General features: G+C 40.1%; 1 protein-coding gene across 2 annotated transcripts in view; it reads left to right on the top strand.

Annotated features, from left to right (window-relative positions):
• LPAR2 (lysophosphatidic acid receptor 2) overlaps positions 1–26,554 on the top strand; it is a 44,205-nt gene extending 17,651 nt beyond the window's left edge. For both annotated transcript variants that reach the window (XM_063449205.1, XM_063449206.1), the window contains exons 2-3: positions 4,564–5,316; positions 24,992–26,554. In XM_063449205.1, the coding sequence (XP_063305275.1) occupies positions 4,564–5,316; positions 24,992–25,290 (1,052 nt within the window). In that variant the 3' untranslated portion in view covers positions 25,291–26,554. The remainder of the gene's footprint in view (positions 1–4,563; positions 5,317–24,991) is intronic.
• The last annotated feature ends 358 nt before the right edge of the window (positions 26,555–26,912 follow it).

Below are 26,912 nucleotides of genomic sequence, written 5' to 3'. Positions count from 1 at the left end.
TGTGTGTGTTTGTATGTGTGCGTGTCCTTATGCGTGTGTGTGCCTGTATGTATGTTAGTATGTGTCTGTATATGTCTATGTGTCTGTTTCAGTATGTATAGGAATTCATTAAAAACATTTTTCAAACTATAGTGCGGCCCCCAACAGTGTCTGAGGGACAGTGAACTGGCCCCTTGTTTAAAAAGTATTACAGTAGTTTGTAGACAATGAGAATCAACTATTGCTATGAACTGTTTGACATTACACCCTTGCTTTGCATAATGGTGTAAGATGTGTTTTGTCTACAAAAACAGATACTGTCCCGCAAAAAAAACTACTAAAACCAAATACCGTTTTGAGAGGATAAAAAGATCCATTCTAAATGTTTTTTAAATGCAATATTTTAAAAGTACAACAATCACCTTGGAATCCAGTGGAATCGGCAAGTTCATCCCATCCTGCCATTGTGATTGGTCCCATACTGTTTGCACGGTCCCCAGGAAGTCTTGCTGTTGCCTAAATTGGCCCAGTGGTTGATCTAGTTCCACTCCTACTCACACGTTACAGTTCTCTCCAGTGATTGCGGTATATTAGATTGCTGCAAAATAGGTGCTAATCTCTGTTTAGTCCTGTTGCTTGAATGTTATTCAGATAAAATAAAGTTGGGTAAAGCGCAATAACTGGAGCTCACCCAATATAAACCTATTTAATCAGACTGAAACAGACAACTATGTCAAAAGATATTACATTTATTGCTTTTAGGCAGATTTTGTTTTTGGTCAATTCGAAAATGGTTTTAAGTAAACAAAATATAAAATTATATTTGTCCCCCTCAATAGATACCTCACATTGTTTGTAGTATCTCCTAACTCTCTTACAAGTGTGCTGTTCCTCTACAAATAAGACAAAAAGCTGGACTTAATTAACTTGCCTTCAAAGCCCCACTATCTTCAATAACATGTAATGATAGCATAGCCTAATCTAGTTTAATAACATATGGCCTTTTTTTATGGAGATCCCTTCACAGTAAGCATTCTAAAAAGGGATTAGAACTCCAGAATAGTAGATATGGAGACCAGGGCTGTGAAATCAGTACACAAAACCTTGGACTCCGTTTATATACCTGCAATATTCTATACTATTACAGTATTACAATTTACCATATAAATCGGAACATTATTTTGGAAACTGACTTATGGGGCGAATACAGGCCTAAAACTATATTATACCTCTAATTTTTGAGTTTATAGGCCAGCATATAATTGTTTTCGACTCCACAGCACTGGTGGAGACTGTAAAGCAGAAATCTTTATTCCTTTTTTATTTTCTTAAACTAGACTTGGTAATATGACTTTTATTTTCTATGTAAAGTGCCTGTATGATTCTGAATAGCTGCACGACATTGTCTAAGCCAGGGGATCCAACTTTGTGTATGAATGATTGGCCTGTATAAATTGGGCGAAACCTTTGTGAAGACTTCTCAATGATGGCAGAGAAGCAGTGACTGGCTTTTGTGTTGCAGCTCTCATAACCTCTCAGTCAGGTCAAGCACCCAGGGTACCACAGGTGAGGATGTCTGTTAGGGCCAACTCCATAGACCATTGGACTCCCACAATACTGCTGTAAATTACACTTTTAGAATTATTGGAGTTGTAGTTGCAAAAATAAAAAGAAGGCAACAGCCTTGTGAATTATATATGAATATGAGAATCTCTTGATGCACAATTCTGACCTGTGGGACTCTGGATAATGGGAGTTATCCCATTGTGAATTATAACTGGGCAGGAAATCTGAAAGAAGCACGTTTGCTGAAAAGCACCTGCAATATTTTAATTTGATCAGTTAGGCTAAACTAAAAGAAAACTGTGTAGGAACGGGTTTGTAAATTGGCCGATTATGACATAGTTCAGAGACTGGCGGTGCATCATTGACTACATAGGAGCTGGAATGCCAAAGCCGTTGGCCATCAATGACAAAAATGATTTTAGCTGCTAAATGCACGCTCACTTTGTGTTTTCCTGGTATGTGAACACGTTGGAGTAATTTGTCACAAAATCTTTGATCTTCTTGACATTTGCTCTTCTATCTATTGTATCCTCAAAAGACAAGGCAAAATCATAATCCATTCCAAATTAGAGCTAACAGAATTCATCTGGGCTCATCATTGTTCGGCAACACATGTGGCTCAAAATATTTCATTACATGGGTTGTGAGTCTATGTTTCAGTTTTTTTTGTTTTTTTTTTACCATAAGTTAGAGCAAAGGGAATGTTTTTAACTTAGTTGGCGATAGATTTTTGGGTAATGTTAGGAAAACACTTATTTACATTGTCTAGTAGATAACTGAATTGGGGAAATAAGCCAAGGAGATAGGAGACACAAACGGGCTCGCTATAAAAAATATTTTGAAATTTTCCCTACCTGAAAGCAGCGCCAGCAGCAGCCTGTAAGCCTCTCTTTCTATTTCACACACAGGGTGAGGAGATAGAAATTAGTTTCGATGTGTTGGCGTGCGGCTTTCGCTCCAGAAGACTGGGCAGGAAAAAGGCTGCATTGGCCTATCAGGAGAAGGGCTGGGTAGGGACTGAGCAGGAGAAAGGATGGGCAGGGGGGACCAAGCAGGAGAGGAGCTGGGCAGGGGGGACCCAAATAGAAAAAAGACTCTGCAGGGACTGAGCCGGACAAACTGTCAGCTTTCACGGTACTGCCCCGTCCCCCCCAACTGTCAGTAACTGAATCAGCAATGTACAAAGCAACAGTAAAAATTAGTATTTATAAAGCGCCAACAAGTTCCATAGCGCTGTACGAGGGCTCCCAACCTGGTAAGTGCACCCCTTAAAAGGCAGAACTCCAGGGCCCAGTCGCTATAGCGACAGTTGCAACGCTGGTAGTTCTGCCACTGTATCAGCAGGGGTCGACAGGGCAGCCTGGCTCCCTGGATTGATGGGCCCAGTCATAGCTACGACCTTGCGACAATGGTAGTTCTTTGTATCAAAATAGGAGTGTATGTGTAGTGTATGTAATGTTGATGTGTGTAAATACTACCGTACAATTTGTGTAGTGCCACAGAGTATAAAATGCAGACGTTTACTTGCACGTAGTGTAAATGTGTAAGTGTATTGTTCTATGAGTGAGTAGAGTAGAATTTAAGGAATTCGTGGAATGTTAATGCAGTGGTGTATTTTAGTGTGGGACTTGTGTGCAGAGTGTTGGTGAATGTATTGGTGTGAAAAGCCTGTGTATGAATGCAGGGATAGATTTGTATGCATTGTCTGTGGGTGAATGTTTGAGCAGTGTATATCTGAATGAAGGTGTGTATATGTATGTGTGAATAAGGGGTGTATCAGACATCTGTCAGTGTGTGTATTTAGTATTTGTGTGTGAACAAGAGGTGTATTTGTGAATGAGGAGTTCATTTGAAATCCGTGTCAGCATGTGTGTAATGAGGTATATTTATATTCTGCAAGTGTTTTGTTTTTGTTTGGACTGCCCAACCATTTCGACTTTCTGTCTCTCTCAATATTTACCAATCAGTATGTGTGTCTTCCAATTATTTCCCTCTTTTATCGGTCGCCCCTTGTCTCCCCTTTCTCTAACACTACTTGTCACCCATCTGATCTGCTTCTGTCCCCCTCACCCCCACTCAGCTGTTTCTCTGCTTCACTTCACACTTCTATTTTCCAACACCCTACATGTGTCTTAGCTGTCCCCCACATTTGTATTCAATCTCACTCAATTCTTTAACCCACCCCATTAATTTGAGACCCCACCTACCCCACATGCCTCTAACAAAATGTGATATTATTTCCTGTCCCGCCTCCCATCCTCGCACTGCAGGGAGTAAGAAAGGAAACCTAGGAGTCAGAACAGGTATACTGCCAGGTCTCATACTCAATGGGGGGATTTATTTGCAGTGTGATGGGCTGCAGGGGCACTTTGAGTCATTATGGGCCCCCTGCAACCTTTCTATGCATAACTTCCTTCTGGCTGAGGAGAAGCATGGCTGTGCTCCCGGGCCCCCTGAGTGACTCGGGCCCTTGGTCCATGACTGATCTGCCAAAGTAGTCATCCGCCCCCGGTACCTTTTACTGCTCAAAACCAGAGTTGGACCAACCAGGTGTCACTACTGTACCATCCAAATTTTCTATCTTTTCTCTGAGAGTGGAGGTTTGGATTAGAGTCTGCAATCCGTGATGGCATTGCAATGTATTGTTATATGGTCACAGTCATTCTTTCACCGCTGATGGCAAAGAAGAAAGAAAGAAGTACGTTCTTTTACAGGCAGATGTAAAAGTGCCTCTCTTTCATGTTACATCTTTGTTCATTTCTATACTTCCTGTTTTGCCACTTATTTTAGAACTGCTAGCTTTTTGGTTGATCATATTACTGTTCCTCTTCTAGACTAAAAACCACAGTCTGGTATATCATTGTTTTAGTATAAGCAAGTTGTTGGCTGGTTATACATTTAAAGAGAGAGATTTCTGAATGTAGAAGAGCGATTTATACTTTCATTGATTCTCAATATGTTTTTGCCATATTTGTTCTTTCACAGTAATTACTAATGTCGACTTATCTCTCTGTCTAGGAATAAAGGACCCTCTCAAGATGAAGCAGTGTTTTTATAACGAGAGCATTGAATTCTTCTATAACAATAGTGGCAAAGAATTAACAAAGGAATGGAGAACTAAAGACACTCTGGTTGTAGTGCTTGGACTTATAGTATGTGTGTTTGTGCTCTTGTTAAACCTTCTGGTCATCACAGCCATTATAATCAATCGGCGGTTCCACTACCCCATCTACTACCTTTTGGGCAACTTGGCGGCTGCTGATCTGTTTGCTGGGGTTGCCTACACATATCTCATGTTCCACACTGGACCAAGGACAGCTAGTCTCACAGTCAAAACCTGGCTACTTCGACAAAGCCTTTTGGATACCAGTCTCACAGCCTCAGTTGCCAACCTACTGGCCATAGCAGTAGAAAGACATCAAACAATCTTCACCATGCAACTCCACACAACAATGTCAAACCAGCGTGTATGCATCCTTATTGCTTGCATTTGGATTACAGCTTTATTGTTGGGTCTAATACCATCATTTGGTTGGCATTGTATGTGTGACATCGGCAGTTGTTCAAGGATGGCTCCACTATACAGTCGGAGTTACCTAATATTTTGGGCAGTATCCAACTTAGTGGCCTTTATCATCATGATGGTGGTTTATATGCACATCTTCATCTACGTCAAGAGAAAGATGACAAGAATGTCTCAACACACCTCATTTCATCCCAAGTATCGGGAAACCATGATAAACTTGATGAAAACGGTGTTCATCATTTTGAGTAAGTCCTTTTTTTTTTGCTAACATAAAGAAACACTCCGGTCTCCGGATATGATTTCAAGAGGACCCCGGGTTCTCTGTTATCTTAAGTGGTTAAACCAGTGGTTTCCAAACCAATCCTCAAGACACGCCTATCAGTCCAGGATTTAGGGATTACCCAGTTGTGTCCAAATTGTTTTTAGAAAGGGAACAAGAACAAAAAAAAAACACCATGACACAACTGGGTAATCCCTGAATCCTGAACTAATAGGTGTGTTTTGAGGACTAGTTTGGAAACCACTAAGTTAAACTGTTCTTGAACAGTATAACCCTAAATGCTGCCTCCAGCGCTGATCTCAGAGTTTGAAACTGATTTACAGGAAGCGCAGAGTGCCTCTGGGCCGGTGCGCCGCAGATTGGCGCTTAACTGAATCTAAGCCAATCAGTACCTTCCCATTCATAAAAAAGTATGTAGGAGAACTGTTGTATATTATTATTATTATTATTTATTATGTTATTATTGATATAGCGCAAACGAATTCCGCAGCGCTTTACAGTGGGTGGACGAACAAAAATGTAGTTCTAACCAGACAAGTTGGACACACAGGAACAGAGGGGTTGAGGGCCCTGCTCAATGAGCTTACATGCTAGAGGGAGTGGGGTAAAATGACACAAAAAGGTAAGGATAGTATTAGACTAATGACAGTTGGAAGAGAGGAACCATTCAGGAGATATTTACAGTTTAATTGATACGCTTTTATGAAGAAGTGGGTTTTTAATGATTTTTTTTTTTTAAGGAGTGGAGACTGGGTGAGCATCTAACGGAGGAGGGAAGTGAGTTCCACAGGAATGGTGCAGCCCTCGTGAAGTCTTGAAGGCGAGCATCATGTATGCATGTATACATACACACGTACACACACACACAAATAGAAAAGGTTATCCGAACTCCACGGTTATTCAAAGCATGTAAAATCATCGACGTTTCTGTTTAAACATATACAAATGCAATACCAAACCACCACTTATATATAGGACCCCAAATTAGTTACTCACTCACCTTCTGTGTGAGGGGCTGGCCATTGGCGCCGGGAGAGCATGTGCCACTCACACAGAAGGGGGGTGCTACATATAGGTAGTGGTTTGGTATTGCATTTGTGTTTGTCCTGAGGAAAGTTTGTTTGAACTGAAACATAGATGATTTGACACGATTTGAATTAAAGAAGATTTTTGAAAATAACCCTGGAGTGCTGATAACCTTTTCTATATGTATTCAATTGTGTGCTATCGAGCACCGGGTAAACTAACTGTAAGTAGGAGTGCAGGGCTGTGTGTGTGTGTGTGTGTCTCCACCCAGAACCCTTTGTGATTTCTGTAGGAAAAGAAAGTCTTATGGCTTGACTGGTGTGCAGATTTTTGTTTAACATTGTATTAACTATATATATGTCTCGATTCATTTCCATCAAATGGATAGAATTCCATCATGGTTCCTTAGACTGTTTAAAGCTTCTCTTATGGATCCCTATTAAAAATAATTACCGTGTATATACTAGAGTATAAGCCAAGTTTTCCGGCACATTTTTTTGTGCTGAAAAAGCCCCACTCTGCTTATACTCAAGTCAGCTGCATTTCCCACCCTAGGCTTATACTCGAGTCAATTATAATTTTCCAGGTTTTTGTGGTAAAATTAGGTTCCTTGGCTTATATTCGGGTCGACTTACTCGAGTATATACGGTTATTGTTTCAGTCTGTACATATATTCTACTTGCAACAGAGCCACATTTCTCATGTGATGTCTTGTCAACAGCTACTATGTGAGGAATAGTCCTGTTGCATGGCTGAGAATACTGAGCGTTGGATTCCCACAATGCTCAGATTGTTTTATTTCACAGCCGTACAACAAAATGTGCAGGGCAGATTTTAGAACTGTTGAGTAATCAATATGAACAGACAATGATTAATTCTAAGTCTTCTACAAAAACATGATAATAATATGATACATTTTAAGGTAATCATCACTTCTTTAAGAAAGTAAGTACAATTATTATTATTATTATTTTTTTTTTTATTTGGTGTGAGCATCAGACCCAGTTTGTTTTGAAGCTCTGCGTCACAGAGTTTGCATGACATGGACACCTAACCTATAAATGACTAAGCCGTTTTCACAGATCCACCGTGCTTAATGACACATAAACATATAATTACCCTAGGAACCTGCCCTGTTTGAGGCGGGTGGTGTTTTAAGGTTGGTAGCAGGAAACGTAAAACTGTTATAATGGATTAAAAGTGATCAGTCATTGTTTGGAATTTAAAGGACCACTCTAGGCACCCAGACCACTTCAGCTTAATGAAGTGGTCTGGGTGCCAGGTCCAGCTAGGGTTAACCCATTTTTTTTTATAAACATAGCAGTTTCAGAGAAACTGCTATGTTTATTAATGGGTTAAGCATTCCCCCAAATCCTCTAGTGGCTGTCTCATTGACAGCCAATAGAGGCGCTTGCGTGATTCTCACTGTGAAAATCACAGTGAGAGCACGCAAGCGTCCATAGGAAAGCATTGTAAATGCTTTCCTATGCGACCGGCTGAATGCGTGCGCAGCTCTTGCCGCGCGTGCGCATTCAGCCGACGGAGCGGAACGGAGGAGGATCGGAGGCAGAGATCTCCCCGCCCAGCGCTGGAAAAATGTATGTTTTACCCCTTTTCCCCTTTCCAGAGCCGGGCAGGAGGGGGACCCTGAGGGTGGGGGCACCCTCAGGGCACTCTAGTGCCAGGAAAACGAGTATGTTTACTAGAGTTGTCCTTTAAAGCTTCACATAAAATGGATAGACTTTACAGGAGAATTGTCATTAAAAAAACATGTGATATGCTATAGTATGAATTAATAAATGCTTTTAACATGCTTCGCTTCACTGCCACCAAATATGGGTGAAACGGATATTACCAATGCATTGGTAGCACTTTCAATAGACATGCTGGGGGCCCTGGCCACAGGGTCTATTTATTAGTGTTTTCAGTGGTCAAACAGTTTGACCCGGGACTCGGAAAAGCACCCACAGGCGAATGGCACTTTAGCTTCATGTAATAGTTATAGTACTTATACTGACTCCTGAAGATTTTAAATTAACCCATAAAATCTGTTTGGTATTGTTTCAGTAAATGTTGCTATGAGATATAAATTCACTGTCACAGTTTTAATCGATAGTTTTTAGTGTGACCTTTTTTTTTTTTTTTGTTCGCATTAAAATATATATTTTCAAATAACTGATTAAAAGAATTATCAAGGCTGCAGAGAATATCTGGTCATTGAACAGACATTTTCTTTATATTTAATAATGATATTCTGCCTAAAATGTCCTGTGTTTAGATCCCTAAATTCAGAACATGACAAAAGTTCCGCTCAGACTGTAATATTGACTATACTTAATTGGGAGGGAAGGTGACGTGTCTGTGTGTGTGTGTGTGTGTGTGTGTATATGTATATGACATATATACATACACTGTCACAGGTACCTCATTCCAGGGCCCTATTTAACCTTGCACTGCAGAGTCCCAAAAGGATAGATTCCCAAGTAAGTGGGTTAATCCAGGGCTTGATAATTTTACTTAGAAATCTAGGAGCCAGCAAAAAAAAGTTAGAGCCAGTTTTTTCAATGTCAAAAAATAAGTCTTAAAGGGACACTGTAGTCACCAGAACCACTACGGCTTAATGTAGTTGTTCTCGTGTCTATAGCCTGTCCATGCACACTTTTCTATGTAAACACTGCCTTTTCAGAGAAAATGCAGTATTTACATTGCTGCCTGTAACACTTCTAGTGACGGTCACTAAGACGGCCGCAAGAGATGCATCCTGGGTGAGTTCTGCACAGTGCGCAGCACCTAAGTTTAGCGTATCCACGCTCTGCATGTGGGTGCTGAACGTTCCCCATAGAGATGCATTGATTCAATGCATCTCTATGAGGAGATGTTGTTTGGCGCAGCGTGGCATTTTGCCACACATGCGCAATAGCCTCCCAATGCTTTTCTATGGGAAAGCATTGGATTGGCTGAGATCAAGATTGATGATCGCAGTCATGGAGGCAGGGCCAGCTGCGGTGAGACCAGCACAGCGTGGGGAAAAAAAGGCGAGCAAAAACACACACACAGACAGACACACACATACATACATACTCCTCACTGTGACTGCAACAGTTCGGCTTTTCCTGTGGTCCAGTGGGACTTCAGTCATCTCCTTGCTCTGCTCCCTAGAGTGCTGTTTAGTGATGCCTGAATTACGTCATATTCCGGCTCCCGGCATCACTGGAGGACGCGTGAGGGAGCAGAGCAAGGAGCTTACAGCTCTCTCGCATGCCTACTCGTCTGCCTAAATCCTCCAGGAGCCTCGAGCCAGCACAACCTGAACTTTCCAATCGCATGCCTGCCCATTCTCTTCCTAAGCTGACCGGCCGACCGCTCACACGCCCATGCTCTTTATGAGCTGGCCGCCTGCCTTCGTTCATAGGCAGCCTACAACCTCAGGGGCTGAATGGGTCAACAAATCACGTCGAGCCCTGGCTTAATCTCATAAGAGCGGGCATTAGGTTGCTAGAGTAGGACCTGCCAAATATGCGATTCATTGCATTGTGGCAGGATTATGCAATGTATGATCATAAACTGTAACTAAATCTCCAATATTTTGAGTGTTGAATTTGGGCTGGGTGGGTTAGTCTATATGTATGTATGTGTATAGAGATTACCGCTTTGGGCCTCGTCTCACTGATGTCTTTTACATAGACCAGTACACTACTGATGGACAGCGAATGGGACCTTCCTAAAGCCCCTATTGGCTGCCCCTCAGTCAGCCAATCTGTAATGCGGAATGTTGCAAGTGGCTGCACCTGGAATTAAGCCAGGAGAAGCTTTCCTCCTGGAAGCATTACAGATGGCTGGGAAAGGAGACAAAATGGAAACTATCTATGGGAGTGTGAGAAGAGAGAAATCTCCCAATCTTTTTTGGGAGGAGAGGAGGGGAATATAGTTATATATATATACTTGGAATGACTACAGACAATGAGGGGTACAAATACCCCCTCTGTTCACACAGACCGCTACAATATGCAAGATCACCTTTGCCTTCTCTCTCACACAAACTGACTCTGGACACACTACATTCAAGCATATTGACTCTCCGCACATATACACCTCTGCATTTACCGTATGCACACTGACCCTCTACACACGTACACCTCTTGATTCATACTCTGTGATCCTCCTTACATATGCTGCTGTATTCATGCAGACTGACTCTCCATACATACACACACACACCTGTGTTCACACACACACACACACACCCACATAATACACACATGAAGACACTGAATAGAAACATGTCCCTGCTTAACAAAACATTGAAATTGTGAATTAAGAAAAGAAAAAAAACTATGCACAATGGAACATTTTGAGCACTCTATACCTGTATTCACACACCATCGCTCCACTGCAAATTGGTCTTTCAGCCAAATGTACTAATACTAAGTAAAGATTACTTAGTATTAGTAAATAATCTGCCCCTACTCGCTATACCGCCTGTAGCTGCTCACTGTTAAACACACATCAACTCAGAAGTCCCTCTGGTTCACGCTGAGTTACTGCAACTGGAGGTGTTCCTAGCTTTCAATGTAAACACTGTATTTTCTCAGAAAATACAGTGTTTACATGAGAGAGGCTGCAGGGAGCTATAGTTCTCACCTGAACAACCTCATTAAGCTGAAGTTGTTCAGGTGACTATAGTGTCCCTTTAATGAAGCAGTTTTGGTGTATAGATCATGTCCCTTCAGTATCACTGCTCAATTCTCTGCCATTTAGGAGTTAAATAATTTTGTTTATGAACCCTAGTCACACCTCGCTGCATGTGACTTGCACAGCCTTCCTAAACACTTCCTGTAAAGAGTCATCTAAAGTTTATCCTTCCTTTATTGCAAGTTCTGTTTAATTTAGGTCTCCTTATCCCCTGCTATGTTAATAGCATTTTAGACCCTGCAAGAGACTCCTGTATGTGATTAAAGTTCAATTTACGGAGAAAGATACAATTGTTTAAGGTAAATTACATCTGATTGAAAGTGAAACCAGTTTTTTTTTTTTTTCATGCAGGCTGTGTCAATCAAAGTCAGGGGAGGTGTGACAAGCGCTACATAAACATAAACAAAGTGATTTAACTCCCAACCCCTTAACGACGAGTGACGGACCTCAAAATTAACCCCAGATCGACGCAATCTTGGCGATCGCGGGGTTAATGGTGCTCCTGTCTGCCTCTGTATTAGAGGCAGACCGGGAGCACCGGATCGGGCTGTCCCAGCACATGTGCCCGCTCTGACAGCATGTCAGAACGAGCACATGTGCTGTGTATACTTACCTTCCGCCTCCCTGCACTTCCGGGTTCACTGTGAAGTGCAGGGAGACGGATCAGTGCTGATCCTGCCCCCTGTTAAAAAATAATAAAGTAAAATTAAAATCCCACCCCCCTTACCCATTTTAATAAAAAAATAACCCCTTCCCTGCCAATTGATCACTGACTACAGTGATCAATTGGCAGGGATTACATTTTACTATGATCTGATTTATTTATTTTTTAACCCCTGAGGGTTAATTCTTTTTTTTTTTTAACCCTCAGGGGTTAAATTTATTTTATTAATTAGTTTAATTATTTTAAAATTATAAATTTTAGCTAGCTGGGGAGGGTGGAAACTAGTGGGGAATTGGGGGATTTAGTGTTAGGCTAACTAGGGGTTAACGTTAAAATTTTTTTTAAAATAAGCTTTAAAAAGTAAAAAAATTAAGTTAAAAAAAAAGTTTTAATAACGTTTAAGTAAAAAAATTTTTAAAAAATAAACCCTTTACCCAGTCCAAATAAAAATTAACCCCTTCCCTGCCAGTCGATCACTGCCTACAGTGATCAAAATACAGATCACAGTATTATACTGTGATCTAATTTTTTTTAACCCCTGACGATTAACTTTTATTTATTTATTAACCCTCAGGGGTTAAATTTATTTAATTAACTAATTTAAATATTGTATAATTAAATATTTTGCTAGCTGGGGTGGGTGGGAGTTATGGGAAAATGGGGAATTTACTGTTAGTGCTGATTACTGCTAGTTTGGGGTTAACGCTAAAAAAAAAAAAAGCTTCGAAAAATGTTAAATCTGTAAAAAAAAGTTTGACGAAAGTTTAGGAAACTTTAAAAAAAATTAATAAGCAAAACAAAAGTTTAAAAAATAGTTTTAAAAAGTAAAAAACGTTTTAAAAAGTTCAAAAATACATTTAATAACGCTCATTACCACTACACCTGGTACAAGCTAGCGGAAAAATTATCCCACGCTAAGGTTCAAAATATGCCTTTTGAAATACCCTGGGATGTCTTCTTTAAGAAATGGTATGGCTTTACGGGGTATTTGGATTATATAGTCTGGTAAAATACTCTAAAATGGGACATGGGCACAGCGTAAAAATTTAAAGTTTGAAAAAAAATGGAATGGCTGTGTCCCAAATGTGCCCCTCCGATGTCCACATATACCTGGCAAAGGTACATACGGGGGTATTTTTGTACTCAGCAGACATAGCTGAGCAACATATGAAGTATTATACAGTGGTAGTACACATAAGGTTTACAAAATATACTGTGAAAACTCACTTTGTGTGTCAAAAAGGCAGAAAAAAACGCTTATTACCACTACACTTGGTACACGCTAGTGGAAAAATGATCCCACGCTAAGGTTCAAAATATGCCTTTTGAAATACCCTGGAGTGTCTACTTTACTTTAAGAAATGGTAGGCCTTTGTTGGGTAGTTTGAATTTAAAACCTGCGAAGATGCTTGGAAATTGCACCTAGGCCCAGCGTCAAAATTCAAAGTTCGGTAAAAACTGATTTGGCTTGGTCTCCTATATGGCACTGTAGCTTCACGAAATAGTGCCAAAGACATTCATTGGGGGTGTCATTTTACTCAGAAGACTTAGCTGAGCATAATTTGGGTTTTTTGAACTTAATGGCACATATGAAATATGCCCAGCAAAAATGCAATCCGTATGTAAAAAATGCATGCTAAGGCACAATATGCACCTTATGAGATACCCTGGAGTGTCTACTTTTACAAATGGTAGGCCTTTGTGGGGGTTTTTTGAACAGTCAAACTACTATAATACCCCAAATGGAAGCATAGGCTCATTAAATCCGTCTCTCAAAATTCGACTGTGAATACTGAAAAGGACAGGTCTCCTATATGGCACTGTAGCTTCACAAAATAGTGCCAAAGACATACAATGGGGGTGTCATTTTATTTAGCAGATGTAACTGAATACAAAATAAAAATTTGTACAGGAATAGCACACACCAACTTTACAAAATACACATGAGAAGTTCTTTGTTATAAGTTTGTGTACCAAAACCCCCCCAAAATACAATTTTACTCCAATATTTAGCAGAGGTTGGCGGTAAAATGGCTACGTAGAAAGTGTCAAAACAACCTTAGGTAAATAGCCTGTGGTGTCTACTTTATATAAATATATACTTTTGTGTGGCAATTTTGTTTTCTTTTATGGCTATTAAGCTTACAAGACAAACATACCAAATTCTAAAATCGCTCCACATTAAAAGTTTATTTTACTCCTTGTGCTTTGTGACCTGTAACTACCAAAAAAACCTTAAAATCCCAGACACATTATATATTCTGTAAATCAGAACAACTAAATGAATTTATTTGTAATTACTTTCCTTAACCTGCAATAATTGTGCACACATTATTATTGCAAAAACTGTAAAAAAAAAAATCAAACTTTTTCATTTTTTTTGCATTTTTCTGTATTTTTTAATAATAAATAAGCATTTATGTATATATATGTTAAATCAAATTAAAGACCTTTCTGTCCTTTAAAAAAACTGTATATAATATGCGTCGGTGCAATAAATTAGTAAAATGCAAATTGCAGTTGAATGCAAACAGCAAAAAATGCCGTTGTCATTAAGTGAAAGACAAGCTTCTGAAGCTCTGTCCTTAAGGGGCTAAAGGGCAGTGAAACCTGAGAAGCATGATCTATACACTAAAACTGCTTCATTGAGCTAAAGTTGTTTAGGTGACTATAGTGTTCCTTTAAGGTGCCCAAAGTGTTTTTTGAACAATTAATTGCAAAACTTAGGTTGCATATTCTGCAACTCTACAATACATCCAGCTTTTCAATTGGTAAATAAATCCAATACATAAATAAATTTTACAAATGCACTACGAAGATGCATATAACCGTTCTGGTGACAGAATGTTAGACACTAGGCTATGAAAGAATTGAAATGTTTTAATACCAGTGATTGATTGTGTACTTCACCTGCCATTGTGGACAGAGTATATGTTTTTAAATGTGAAAGTGCTGATCATTTACCATCAGTAGGACGTACGAGGTATGGAATGCTGTACAAGTGTATTTACATGCTGCAGGTATCATTGGAGACCATTTAGGTGTGTTCAGCTGTGACACATAGTTTCAAGGCTTTGTTGGTGTCTATTTTAAGGCTATAAGGAAACCAAATGCCTATAATTTCAGTTACTGCCTCCTGCGTCCAAAGAAATAATGGATTAGTTTGCAAAGTGCACAAAAATAATAATATACTTAAATTCCCCCATACTTTGGATTGCATTTATACATTTAAACCTACATTTCAAGCAGTCACCAAGTGATGCTAATGCTATACTGCAGCACTTTTCGTAAGACTTGCCTTTTATCAGTATAGCTCATTGGATCAAACCATGTTGAGGTCGGCATTGTTCTTGAAACATAACTAAGCCATGATTTGAGTATATTCTTAAAGGGACACTTTAAGTACCATTGTCTCTACAATTTATTGTACTGGTTATGGTTTTCTGTCAAATGATTATAAATTGCTTTAACTGGAATATGGGGACTTCCTGATACCCCATGTCCTCCCCCTTAGCCTTCACATAATGAGGAATTTCACTTCGATTTTCTTTCAAATTACTGGAATTGAAACTATGGACTCGCAGTCCACATTAGCAGTAGGCGACTTGGCTACAGGTGCCTATCAGCCACCCAGTTTTGGTCAAACTTGCAACCTAATAGCACCTCATGCTGATGTAGTGGTTATGGTGCCCATCAAATTAAGGTAGAATACCAGCTGGTTTAAATAGTTGATTTCTCCCCCTCGGCTGCAAAATGCTGCATACTAACAGCAGATATTGCTGGGTTTGGTAAATTTACCGGCAGCGTTTTGTAATTTTGATCATTTTTATGTAGGATAGGGATTTTTTTTTTGTCTGGGATAATTGTGCAACGCGGACTTTAACATAAAATTGTTCTGGAAAAAAGATTCCCCTGGCAATTGACATTTGATATCACCCTGTGAGTGTTTGACAGGCTCTTTCCACGACCCAGTAACAAAACAAGCACTCTCAGTGTGACCCCCTCCAGGTTCAAGGGCAGTCTGACGGATTGATATGCATTTTTGTTATGGAGGGCTGATTCCTACACCACAATATACTAAGGCACCCTCCACCATCCTCAAAAAAAGCTATATACAAAATCGCTGATTATGAATAAATGTTGCAAATGTCTTTTGCCTCGCCTCCCTACTGCACCTAAAACATTTCCATAAGCAATATTTTCACAAATTAACCAGTTGCAGAATAAAAAAGACAGTATGTCTACAAAGCACTGCAAACAATATTCATATCCCGTGTTTCAGTCTCTTGTTGTCTTACTAGACATACACCAGACCAGCTATAAATGAAACAGTCCCACTAAGAGTACAGAGTACTTATCTGGACTCAGTAGAAACCATACCTCCCAATCGTCCCTATTAATGAGGGAAAGTACCTATTTTGGGCCCAAATCCCTTGGACTTTCTTTTCTACCCTAATGTCTTTAGTGTGTCTGAGTGTATAACAAAGCATTACATCCAGAGTACTTGTATTACAGTGTCTTTCAACTACAATAAATGTGGTTAGAAATCAGGCTGTATAAATAAGAAACTGCTCTTGTTAGCAGTTATTATTATTATTATTATTATTATTATTATTATTATTGGCATTTATAAAGCGCCAACATATTCCGCAGCGCTGTACAATTGGGAAAAATACAAACACAATAATAACAGACCGATACAACAGGTAGAGGACAATTACATTTTATTTGCATAAGTTATTAGTAAATCACCTAAAAATTCTCAGAACAGTCCTGCCCCTGGCTAAAGCCCAAAAACTAAAGTGTCCCTCTTTGTCCATTTGAAATCGTGGGAAGTATGAGGACAAAAATCCAAGACACGCCTCCTGTTTATTTTTACTTCTTATCAGGCAGTTATTAGCAACACATTTACTTGCAGCCTTATTACCGAAGCATGCAAGCACAGTCATCTAGCCGTGTTCTTTTTTTCATTTTTTTTTTTAATTGTCAGTAATGACAATTTTATTTCCAACAGTTATTAAAAAATGCAAAGACTACATTCACCCGGAGGCTGTCCACCAGGATATCACCGCCAAAGATTCTCTTTCCCTTGGTGTTTATAGCTCCCAAAGTAGCTTCAGTGATTACAGCTTGTAGAATAGATCCTTTTCCTCCCTATACATTAGACGAGTCTTAATGCTGGGAGTAGAACTGATTTATTGGCACATGGCACCTGTTATACCTTGGGTCTCACCAGGAGGTCCCCAGGAAGAAAAAAAGAATTGCGACATCCCCGGAGCCTTGGTGTCTGTTTCTGAGCAGCTAATTTAATTGGAATCCTTCGCACTGGGGTAACAAAACACAACTTGCTTTTCCTTGCCCACATCCCTACACAATGGTGTCCCCAGGAAGCTTGTGTCAGAGCGCCCACTTTGTCCAAAAAGCACCCGGATTGGATATGGCTAGCAGAAGTTAGATGAAAGTCAATGTCTCAGCGGGTCGTGCCTAGCCCCTGATCCACCGCAGAGTTCCATGGCAATGGGTGGAAAGTCCCGGTCACCAAAACAGCAGCACTTTCTGTAAGTTCTTGTAGCTCCTCCAAGTCCAGCGTATCGTTGGATGTCTCACCCCCTCCTCTATCTCCGCTCCAAAAAGTGCAACATTAGGTGATGTTGCGACTAAGAGAACTATAGTTAATGTTTTAGCAGACCGTGGCTGAGTTTCAGGGCAATTGGAGGTTGCTCCCGGTCAGGCGCACCGTACGTCTGGAGCCTTTCTGTGGCTTCACGATGGGAAGGCTGGGAAGTAATGGGCAGCATGGCTCTTTTGGGGGTGAGGTGGAGGACTACAGCCCAGGACAATCCATAGGTGACTGGGTGATCTGCCACACACCCTATTACAGCCCTGAAGTTAATTTTTTGTTTTTCTAAGTATACTTTTGCAGTGCCTTGCAGCACATATTGAAAAATGTGCTTTATGGTACCGGGTTATGACTATAAGCCTGCTGTGGAGTGCTCTAGAAACATGAAAAAAAACTAATTTTCACATATTTTCTTATGACGTGTCCTTTTTATAGGCCAAGGGGAGTGGTAATTCACCTTTAACCGTGGCATTACACCAGGACCTTCTTACTTCTAGCTGTCATAGACAGTCAAGTTACTAAACACAAATTGTATTGAAATTCAGGTTCCCTGTTAATCATACAGTCTTTTATTATCCTATGATTAAACAAGGGAGGGTGTGGTACTAGGAGGAAATATTCAAGAAATATTCGAATGAAAATATGTTTAAAAAGGAGCGAGAAGTGAACAGATTATAATCAAAGGGTAATCTAGGGGCAGATAAAGGAAAATATCAAAGTGTAAATTATGGTGAGACAGACTCAAAGGGCATGAATTTATCAGATCAAAGAAGCATGGCATAATGTGTAGGAAGTTTGTGTTCTACCAGTAACTGCATGGTAGCATTCTTTCACTTTACCGCAGGCATTCTATGTTGTGACATTTGCTACGTAACTGAATAGTTTAGCTTGCTTAATGTCCCCTGGTTTATTATTGAATCATCTATGAACTGATAGATAGATGTAGTAGAATTGACATGTCTGCATTGTTGGTGTTTATAATTTGCATATTATGCAAAGAAGCAAGACGTTGACAAACACTTTAACATTAGTTCTACACCAGAAATGTCAAACTTCAGCTAATGGCAGAGAATTATGGGAACGGTACTTCAAAAAGACTAAGCTAAACTTGCACCCACTGACTTGAACCTACCTCTTTTGTAGGTCCATGTCCATATAATAAACCTTTTACATAGTTACATAGCTGAAAAGAGACTTGCGTCCATCAAGTTCAACCATCCTCACATTTGTTTTTTGCTGTTGATCCAAAAGGAAAAACAAAATCACTGATTGCAGTACAGTTTAATTCCTATAATTTTCTGTGAAGAAATGTGAGGTTGTCTTCTCTCCATGCGGCAGACACTTTATTATTATTATTATTAAATATAATATTTTTATTATTTTTATAAAGCATTAATATTGTCCCAAGCTTTGTACAGTGGGTAGGTTAATAAAAGGCACGGATTGGAGACACTTTTCCAACCTCTGTTACACAGGCTGGTGCAAATGGAAATCAGAAGCCCTTTTCTATACAAATGTTATGCAAATGTGTAATGGAGGTAATGTGGAGTGAGGCATAAAATAGGGATTGCAGCAAATCTCCCTGAGCTTAAAAGGCAGGACAGACACAAAATTCCTGTGATTCCCCATGGTGAGATTCTGTGATAAGGTTTCAATAGCAGAAACCATCACAAACCGCTTTGTGATGCTATCTCTAAAGTGAGGAATGAGAACAATTTTTAAATGAACATTTCAAGTACTAAAACCACTACAGCTTGCCAGGACCGCGGTATACAGGAAGTGCTCACTGAGAGAGCACTTCCTGTCAGTCCGGCCGGGTACAGGAAACTGAAGCCCCTGTACTGCGTTCCGCTCTGCTCAGCCATGCTACGAGAGGTACTGAGGCACACCGGGCGTTGGGGGGGACACACACACACTAAAGGACAGGGGGAGAGTGAGAGACACTAAAGGGGGGGGGAGAGGACCACTAAGGGACTGGGGCAGGGAGAGGTACACTAAGGGACAGGGAGGGGAAGGGAGGGAAGATGTACACTAATGGACAGGGAGGGAATATGTACACTAAGGGTGAGGGAGAGGTACACTAAGGGACAAGGAGGCGAGGGAAGGGAAAAGAAACACTAAATATTCTTGAAAAAAATAAAATAAAATCTGACTGGCATGTATATTTTGTACATTTACCACTTAATCAAAAAAAAATTCAAATGGTAAATGTACAGAGAGTATCGGTAAGTTATCGCCTGTCTGACTGAAAGTTCACAGATTATCGGTATCTGCTCTAAAAAAAATCAATATCGGTCGATCCCTAATGTGAACACTGCCTTTTTTTCTAAAATTTACATTAAACATTAGTTACATTACATTAGTTTACATTAAAAAGCATGCAGGGACAAGCAATAGACATCAGAACACTAAGCTGTAGTTATCAGAACACTAAGCTGTAGTTATCAGAACATTAAGCTGTAGTTGTTCTGGTGACTATAGTGTTCCTTTTAAAATGAAGGCAATCCTGCTAATTTGCCTTATAGGACAGAAATGTTTGCTTGCTGTTGAGCCTAAGGAAGCAATAGGGAATATGTTTAATCCTTTCAGATGATTAGGATGCTTCAGAAAGAGGGAAATGCTGATAGGAGTGTATGACTGCAGACAAAGGAGAGGCCTCTTTGAAAATAAATAATTCACACGCCAAGCTGCTTTGCCTTGCACCATTGTGAAGCATTTCCCCCCCTCTCATGGTTCTTTAGACCACATAAAGGAGGTTTTCATTGCAATCTCTCGTGATAAGGAAAGAATTTAACAATAAGGGAAAGTTCACTGTTTGTGAAGTATATAAAGAAGTGTCCTTGTATTAAGCTGAAAACAATTCTACAACTTCCCCTTTGACAATGAGACACAAACCATTTCAGAGGTTTTGTTAAAGCAGAATTGTCACTAGAGACAGAGAAGACCGATAAATAGATTTATATATACGCATCCGTACCCACACATACATGCAATTTGCATTGTAATTATATTTACAAACGCATTACACATACAGTTTCCTTAATTTATTTCCTGGCCTGCAGACCAGCAGCTGCCTATATCAATTTATATATTTTTTTCCAAAAAACAAATATCATGGGAGGTGTGGGGGTGGGAAGACAGACAGGGCTATTCTCTCTCCTGGTATAAGACTGAAAGAAGATTGGAAGAATTAAACACATCAGAAACAAATGGCAACTGCTGCCTTGGAGTGAAATGAACACTTAGTCATATACCAGGAGAGTAGCTGCTGAGAGAGGCTTGCCCTGTCTCTGTCTCTCCACCCCTCCCCTAGTATTTGTTTTCTGGAAAATCAATTAATTGATATAGGCAAATGCTGATCTGCAGTGCAAATGCCACTAATCTTGGGAAGGCCAGCAAACAATACTCGGTAATGTATCTTTAAAGGGACACTATAGTCACAATGACCACTTCACTTCAGCCCATTGAAGTGGTCTGGGTGCAGTGTCCCTATTGCACTTAGTGCTGCAATGTTCACATTGCAGCACTAAGTCTGCCCCCAGTGGCTGTCTTCCAGACAACCACTGGTGGCGCTTCCTGGATCCTAAAGGACATTTGGTCAAGTAACGGACGCTGGACATTCTCAAGCTCTGCATGAGGACACCTAGCATCAGATGCATACTCGCTAGCGCTTTATTGACTGCAGTGGGGGTGGGGGGGAGAAGGGGGCGAGGGAAATCAGTCTGTGTAAATAAGATACATTCTTATTGTTCTAAATTACATTTTAATTGCATTAATGTTTATTTGTAAGTCACCTAAAATTTCTCAGAACAGCTCCGCCCATGGCCACAGCCCCACTCACCCCTAAAATTAAATTGTCCCTCTTTGCTTATTTAAAATGTTGAAAGGTATAGATTATGTATATCAAATATGTTAATACTTTTGATCTACTGTATATACGAATAGGACTAAACACTGAATTATATTAAATTGGAATCCAATTTAGACTAAAATAGCAAAGTTGTGTCTACAGTGTAACGGGCCGTTAAGCACACCAGGGGTTAAACAGCCGTTTAGAGGATATTCCCTTCCAGATACACAGGCAGCTACTGCAAGCACCAATCTCCCAAACAGGAAACATACAAATTCTCCAACTCCCGAACCGGAACCATACGAATGCTGTAAACAGCCGGACAGGAAAAACCATATGAACAGTTTACACTCCTGGCAGTCGAACTGTAACAGCATACAATCAAATCCCCCCCAAGAACGAGACAACACTTCGTTTTGAGGGTCAAGCAGTGATCTCTTTTACTGGGGCTACCTGCCCGGTATACATGCAGGTCTTCCACCAGGTGGACACTCCCCTAGGGGAACTGGTGGAAGACTGGGATGCATATTGGAAATTAACCAATTACAGACATACACATTTAAACACTCCCACAATTACATCACAACTCCTCCTCTCTATCCTGGAGATAATTGGGAAGTAATCCAATTATCTCCAAGGACAGAGGCAAAACTCAATTAGCCACATGTTAGCGAAAAGACATAAAATTACACAATGTTGCAAATATTACATAAAACATATACATTCAACAAATCCCCAGATAGCTTAGACCTGAGCGCACATTATTACCGAATGGTGCTCAGATCATATACATATAGTTCAATCGCCATGGAGCCAAAGTTTTTTACATAGTCTTTCGTTACACGAATGGGCTCCATGGCATAGCTATCTGGGGTAACACTGCTCACATAGGGAAAGTACTGAACGGACAGCGTCCGTATGAATTGCAGGAGAAGGGAGGTCGGCGGCTCAGCGGTGTTCGTGAGTTTAAATGTCCGTTTTGAGTTCCACAGTTCTGGAGCTGAACACCGCTGCCACGTGTTAGATTATACGAACAGCGGCCACCCAGCGTTCACCGATTAAGCTGCGGTTAACCGCAGCTTCTAGGAGGTAAATCACTGGCACACTCCTTGCCCAGGTGGTCTCCCCATTTGTGTGTTGGTTCGGTAGATTCAATCTACCGAACGCCCAGGCAGAAAGGCACGAACAAGCCTTTCTGCAGGAGAAAAGAACAGCGTTTAACATGGGACCATAGTCCAGAGGGAGCAGGCGAGCAACCAGGCTTCTCCAGTACTTCGTGGTGAGGTTGGTTCCGCCACATACAGCTGATTTAGACAGTGGCACTGGACAAAGCTCTGTGTAATGCATATTTGGTGGCAATAAAAGCAAATACCACAGTGATCATTTCAGGAGTGTTGGGTAGTAATAAACAAAGACATCTGGATGTACGCATTAGAATTACATTGCTGAAATGTTTGTACAGCTGGAAACAGACCTTTCTGTAAAAGTGACTTTGTCACAGCATGATGACATACATGGGCAGGCCAGAGAAGGCTGTTTGCTACTACATAGCTAAGCATTTTGTATGAAAAATGTAATTGACCTTAAACATTAATTTATGGCATTTTGTCTGCATATATTTTTATATTGGTTACACAACCAGCATTACTACATCGAATCTATAATTATCATAATCCTCTACTGTAAGTGAGAAGTGTCCTCATCAACCTATTTTTTCAAATAACAATTTGTCATTGTCTCATTTATTGTTAAAGGGATTCTCAAGTGCCAGGACAACAAAGCCCGTTTTCCTGGCACTGGAGAATCCTGGAGTGCCCCCCATCCATATGTAATCTACCTGGGACATTAACCCTCTCTAACTTTATTAATTCTTTCTTTTTTCTGTGAATGAAAATAACAAGCATTTGTAATGTGCCACAACAGCACGCATGTTTTATCCAGCAAGATTCACAAGTTGGCACGAAAGAACTGCACATTTTTCTTTTTGTTATCGTTTGGTACAAGCTATACATTTTTTTTTTACATATGGAAATTAATATCAATGGTATACATGTATATAGTAGATGCATTACATAGAAAGAACATAACAAATTAATTAAATAACTGCAAGCTTGAGCATGTGGGTGATTAGCTAGTTGGACTTAACAGGGTGCAGCAGTACATTCACCCAGGGTACTCAGGGTGGTGACTTAATACGCGAGTAGCCAAACAAGATAAGGTCCAATAACTATGCTTGTGTGTCGGAAATGTAAAGGGCACTGCACATTTTTATATAGTTATGTTGCTTATCTGAGAGATCTTCTGCGCTGCTCAATAGAAAAGGTAAGATGCTAGTATAGGCATAGCAAAAGAGCATACATTTAGCACTATAAGTTAAGGCATTTCTATTGCAGATTATGCATGAGTGAAAAGTAAAGTGGTATGTGTTTAACGATGTCTTCATTTTTAAGATTTTACCAGCGCTTATACTCATATAACATGTCACTTGTTTGCACGTTGATCAGTTCAGGTATAGGCAAAGATTGAGTGCACATATTAAAACATTGTCATGTTGAGTATACATACTAATATGAACATCTGCTAAGCATTCTGACATTATGATTTAATAGGGGTACATGTCTGAACATTCTAGCTTAATGTACATGCAAGGCAGTTAGGTGGTTAATTTTCAGAATATGTTATTATAGTTTACCCTTTCCTGCCTAGGGCGACATGTAATGAATAAAACAGTGCATAAAACAGTATTAATGCAGATGCACAGTGGGATATCTGCTGATTAGTCGAGTGGGCTATGGTAATTGGTATGTCGTGTCCACATTTTAAAGTCTGAGACTAGATTGAGCCTGCGGGTTGTTTGCTGTAGCCCTGCGGCCCCAGTATGGAGGATCGGCCATTTCCTCCCCCCATGGGTATCTCCGCGCAAATAGGCCTCAGAAGCGGCGTTCAGCCGCAGATTGGCGGGTGAGTCTCCGGAATCGTCTGAAAATGTTCCCCATCAGTTAGGTACAGTGTGCACTCTCGTTGACTGCTGTTTTGGGGTTAACATCCCGTTTTGTGCCCGGTTTGGCTTGTTTTGTGTGAGGAGCTCACCACTCACACGTCTGTCGGCCATGCTGGTCAGGCCCCGCCCCACACCCTCTCTAACTTTAAACTCCCCCTTTATCCTAACTATATTTAAAAAAACGGCAACTGCAGGCTGGCCTGCATGATTGTCACAGCAGGTTGAACTGCCTTTTCAAGCAGACTTGCCTCTTTTTCAGGCAAATCTGCCCCTTTGCAGTTTCACATTGCTGACCCCTGACCTCCACCATTCTGATCTATGGTTTCTGTAATGATGGATATATGTTAAACCAAACACTGCAAGTGCATATTGGTCCAGACGGACCAAGGAGCTGTGACATGACCAGCAAGAGAGAAATATTTTACAATGAGAATGGTCGGACAGAGCAGTCAAGGTTAAGCAGAAAGTTGCAAAACTTTATTTTTTTCCCCCAAGCACTATATAAAATTGAGTGTGTGTTTTAAAAAAATATATAATAATGCCGCTAATTATTTAGGCAAAAATTTGTAAAATTGTCCTCTGCATATTAATTACACTAGTATAAACACCTTCACATTTCTGTCCAGTGAGTTACCGGTCTTGAACTATTGACATAGTGGTCCAGCATATACACCTTACCTGCTTCTTTGGCGATGCAGCAAGAAGTCAAAGTCTGACTATATCACAGCTAGTTGTGGAAGTTGGGAATAAACTAAATAAATAACCTCTTTTATATCTGTTTCCGCAGGTGCCTTTGTGATTTGTTGGACCCCTGGCCAAGTTGTCCTCCTCTTGGATGGTCTTGGATGCACCCAGTGTAATGTCCTGGCTGTTGAGAAATATTTCCTTCTCCTTGCTGAGATAAACTCTGTAATTAATCCTATTGTATACTCCTATCGAGACAATGAGATGAGGATTACCTTCAAGCGCATCCTATGCTTCTGCTGCAACAGGGGGTCAAAATACTCGCATTCAGTTAAGTCAACAAATACGGAGAGGAGAATATTGGCTGACAATGGGCATTTGGTACGAGACTCTTCCATTTAGAGTAATAATCGCACCTGACTTTTGAGAGCAAGAAGATTGCACATGGGGCACTTTCCAAATATACCACAAACGATACATAAAAGCCTGTTGGACACGGGATGAGTGGAATTTTGTCTGGACTCTACTATGGAGATCTGTAGTTCCATTTGTTATACACCATCAAGAGGAAAATGAGTTGCAGAGTTTAGTCATGGGACTAAACAATGATCTTGTTTGGAAATGTGCACCAGCATGAACAAATTTGCAGTTATAGAGTGGACGTAATTATTCACCTAGTATATGGAATTCACGTGACTATTCGTATCAGCTGTTACTACTTACAACTGTTGATGCAACTTTACTTTTGACTTAGATTTTTTGTCTTCGATACAAACAAATTAGAAGTTTTTACCCGTAAAGGTTAAAGAGTTGGCGGCATAATTAATATCCCCCATTGCAAATAGTTTATTATATTGAATAACAGTAGAAAATATGAATTATTTTTACAAAGGATAACAGGAAATGAAATATGGAGCTGCAGGATGCAAAAGGGAATGTTTACAGCTTTGTCATATTAATATTTTAGTCTTTGATTTTTGATTGGCTATCAAACACTGAATCAAAACATACAGAAGTTCTGTTTCTCTTTCTCTTGCATCAAGTATACCCATTATATTAACTACTTCTCACTGCCCTTTCTTAGAAAGCTCTTTCACCAGGTCATTCTAAACTATCCAACTCTTTGGCAAATCTTTTTGTTTTGAACACTAAGCAATATCAGTAGATTGCTAAAAGCCATGGTGCAACAAAAAATAAACAAGAGGATGTAAAACAGAGGGAGTTGTTAAGTCATTGTATGTCAAAATACAGCTATTTCAAAATACACGAGGGAACAGGAAGACGTAAAATGATTAAAGAGGAGAAAGTGTTGGGAAATGTGACGGGGTTTGGTAAACCTGGGAGCTTTGTGGCGAAACGAGACGTTCCCTGCCACCTCTCCCCACCCACCCAAAAAAATGTTAAATCTCCAAAGCCTAATATTATGACAACCATGGGACCTACATACCACACAGTATGGGACTGTCTCCTTCCTGCTCCCAAATGGGCAAGGAATTGGGGGTGGGGATCACAAAGGATCCCAGGTTAACTTGTAGGGCTGTTCGGGAGCAACAGTAATGAATAAACAGGTATATGTGGTAATAAAAAAAAAATTAAAACATATAAGTATGTTTTAGGATGGCCTATTGAAAGTTGTTGGATAGTTTATACATGACTAATGCTGAATAATTGAACATTTTTGGAATGTTATATGGAAGAAGAAATGTCGTTTTGTACAATTTGAGACGGATTTAAAAGAGGAAATATCTCTTACTTCGTGAAAGTGGAGACAAATTTAAAAGGGGAAATATCTCTTACTTCGTGAAAGTGGTTTGGCAAGGCTTCAAAGGGTTTGATCTTTTTCTAGCTGGATATTATGGCAGAAACAAAGCCTCTGGAACCCAATTCTGGCATTTTATACCTGCTACTTAGGCAGTCTTGTATAAATCAGATGTGAACGGTTTCTCCTATAAGCAAAAGTTGCAAAATGCCTCAAGTGGAGCAAAATCGGTAAACTGTGATGTCAGCACATGGAGGTCTTGAGG

This window comes from Pelobates fuscus, chromosome 3, assembly GCF_036172605.1.
Source record: "Pelobates fuscus isolate aPelFus1 chromosome 3, aPelFus1.pri, whole genome shotgun sequence".
NCBI lineage: Eukaryota > Metazoa > Chordata > Amphibia > Anura > Pelobatidae > Pelobates > Pelobates fuscus.
This window is presented reverse-complemented; position numbering and strand designations above follow the sequence as displayed.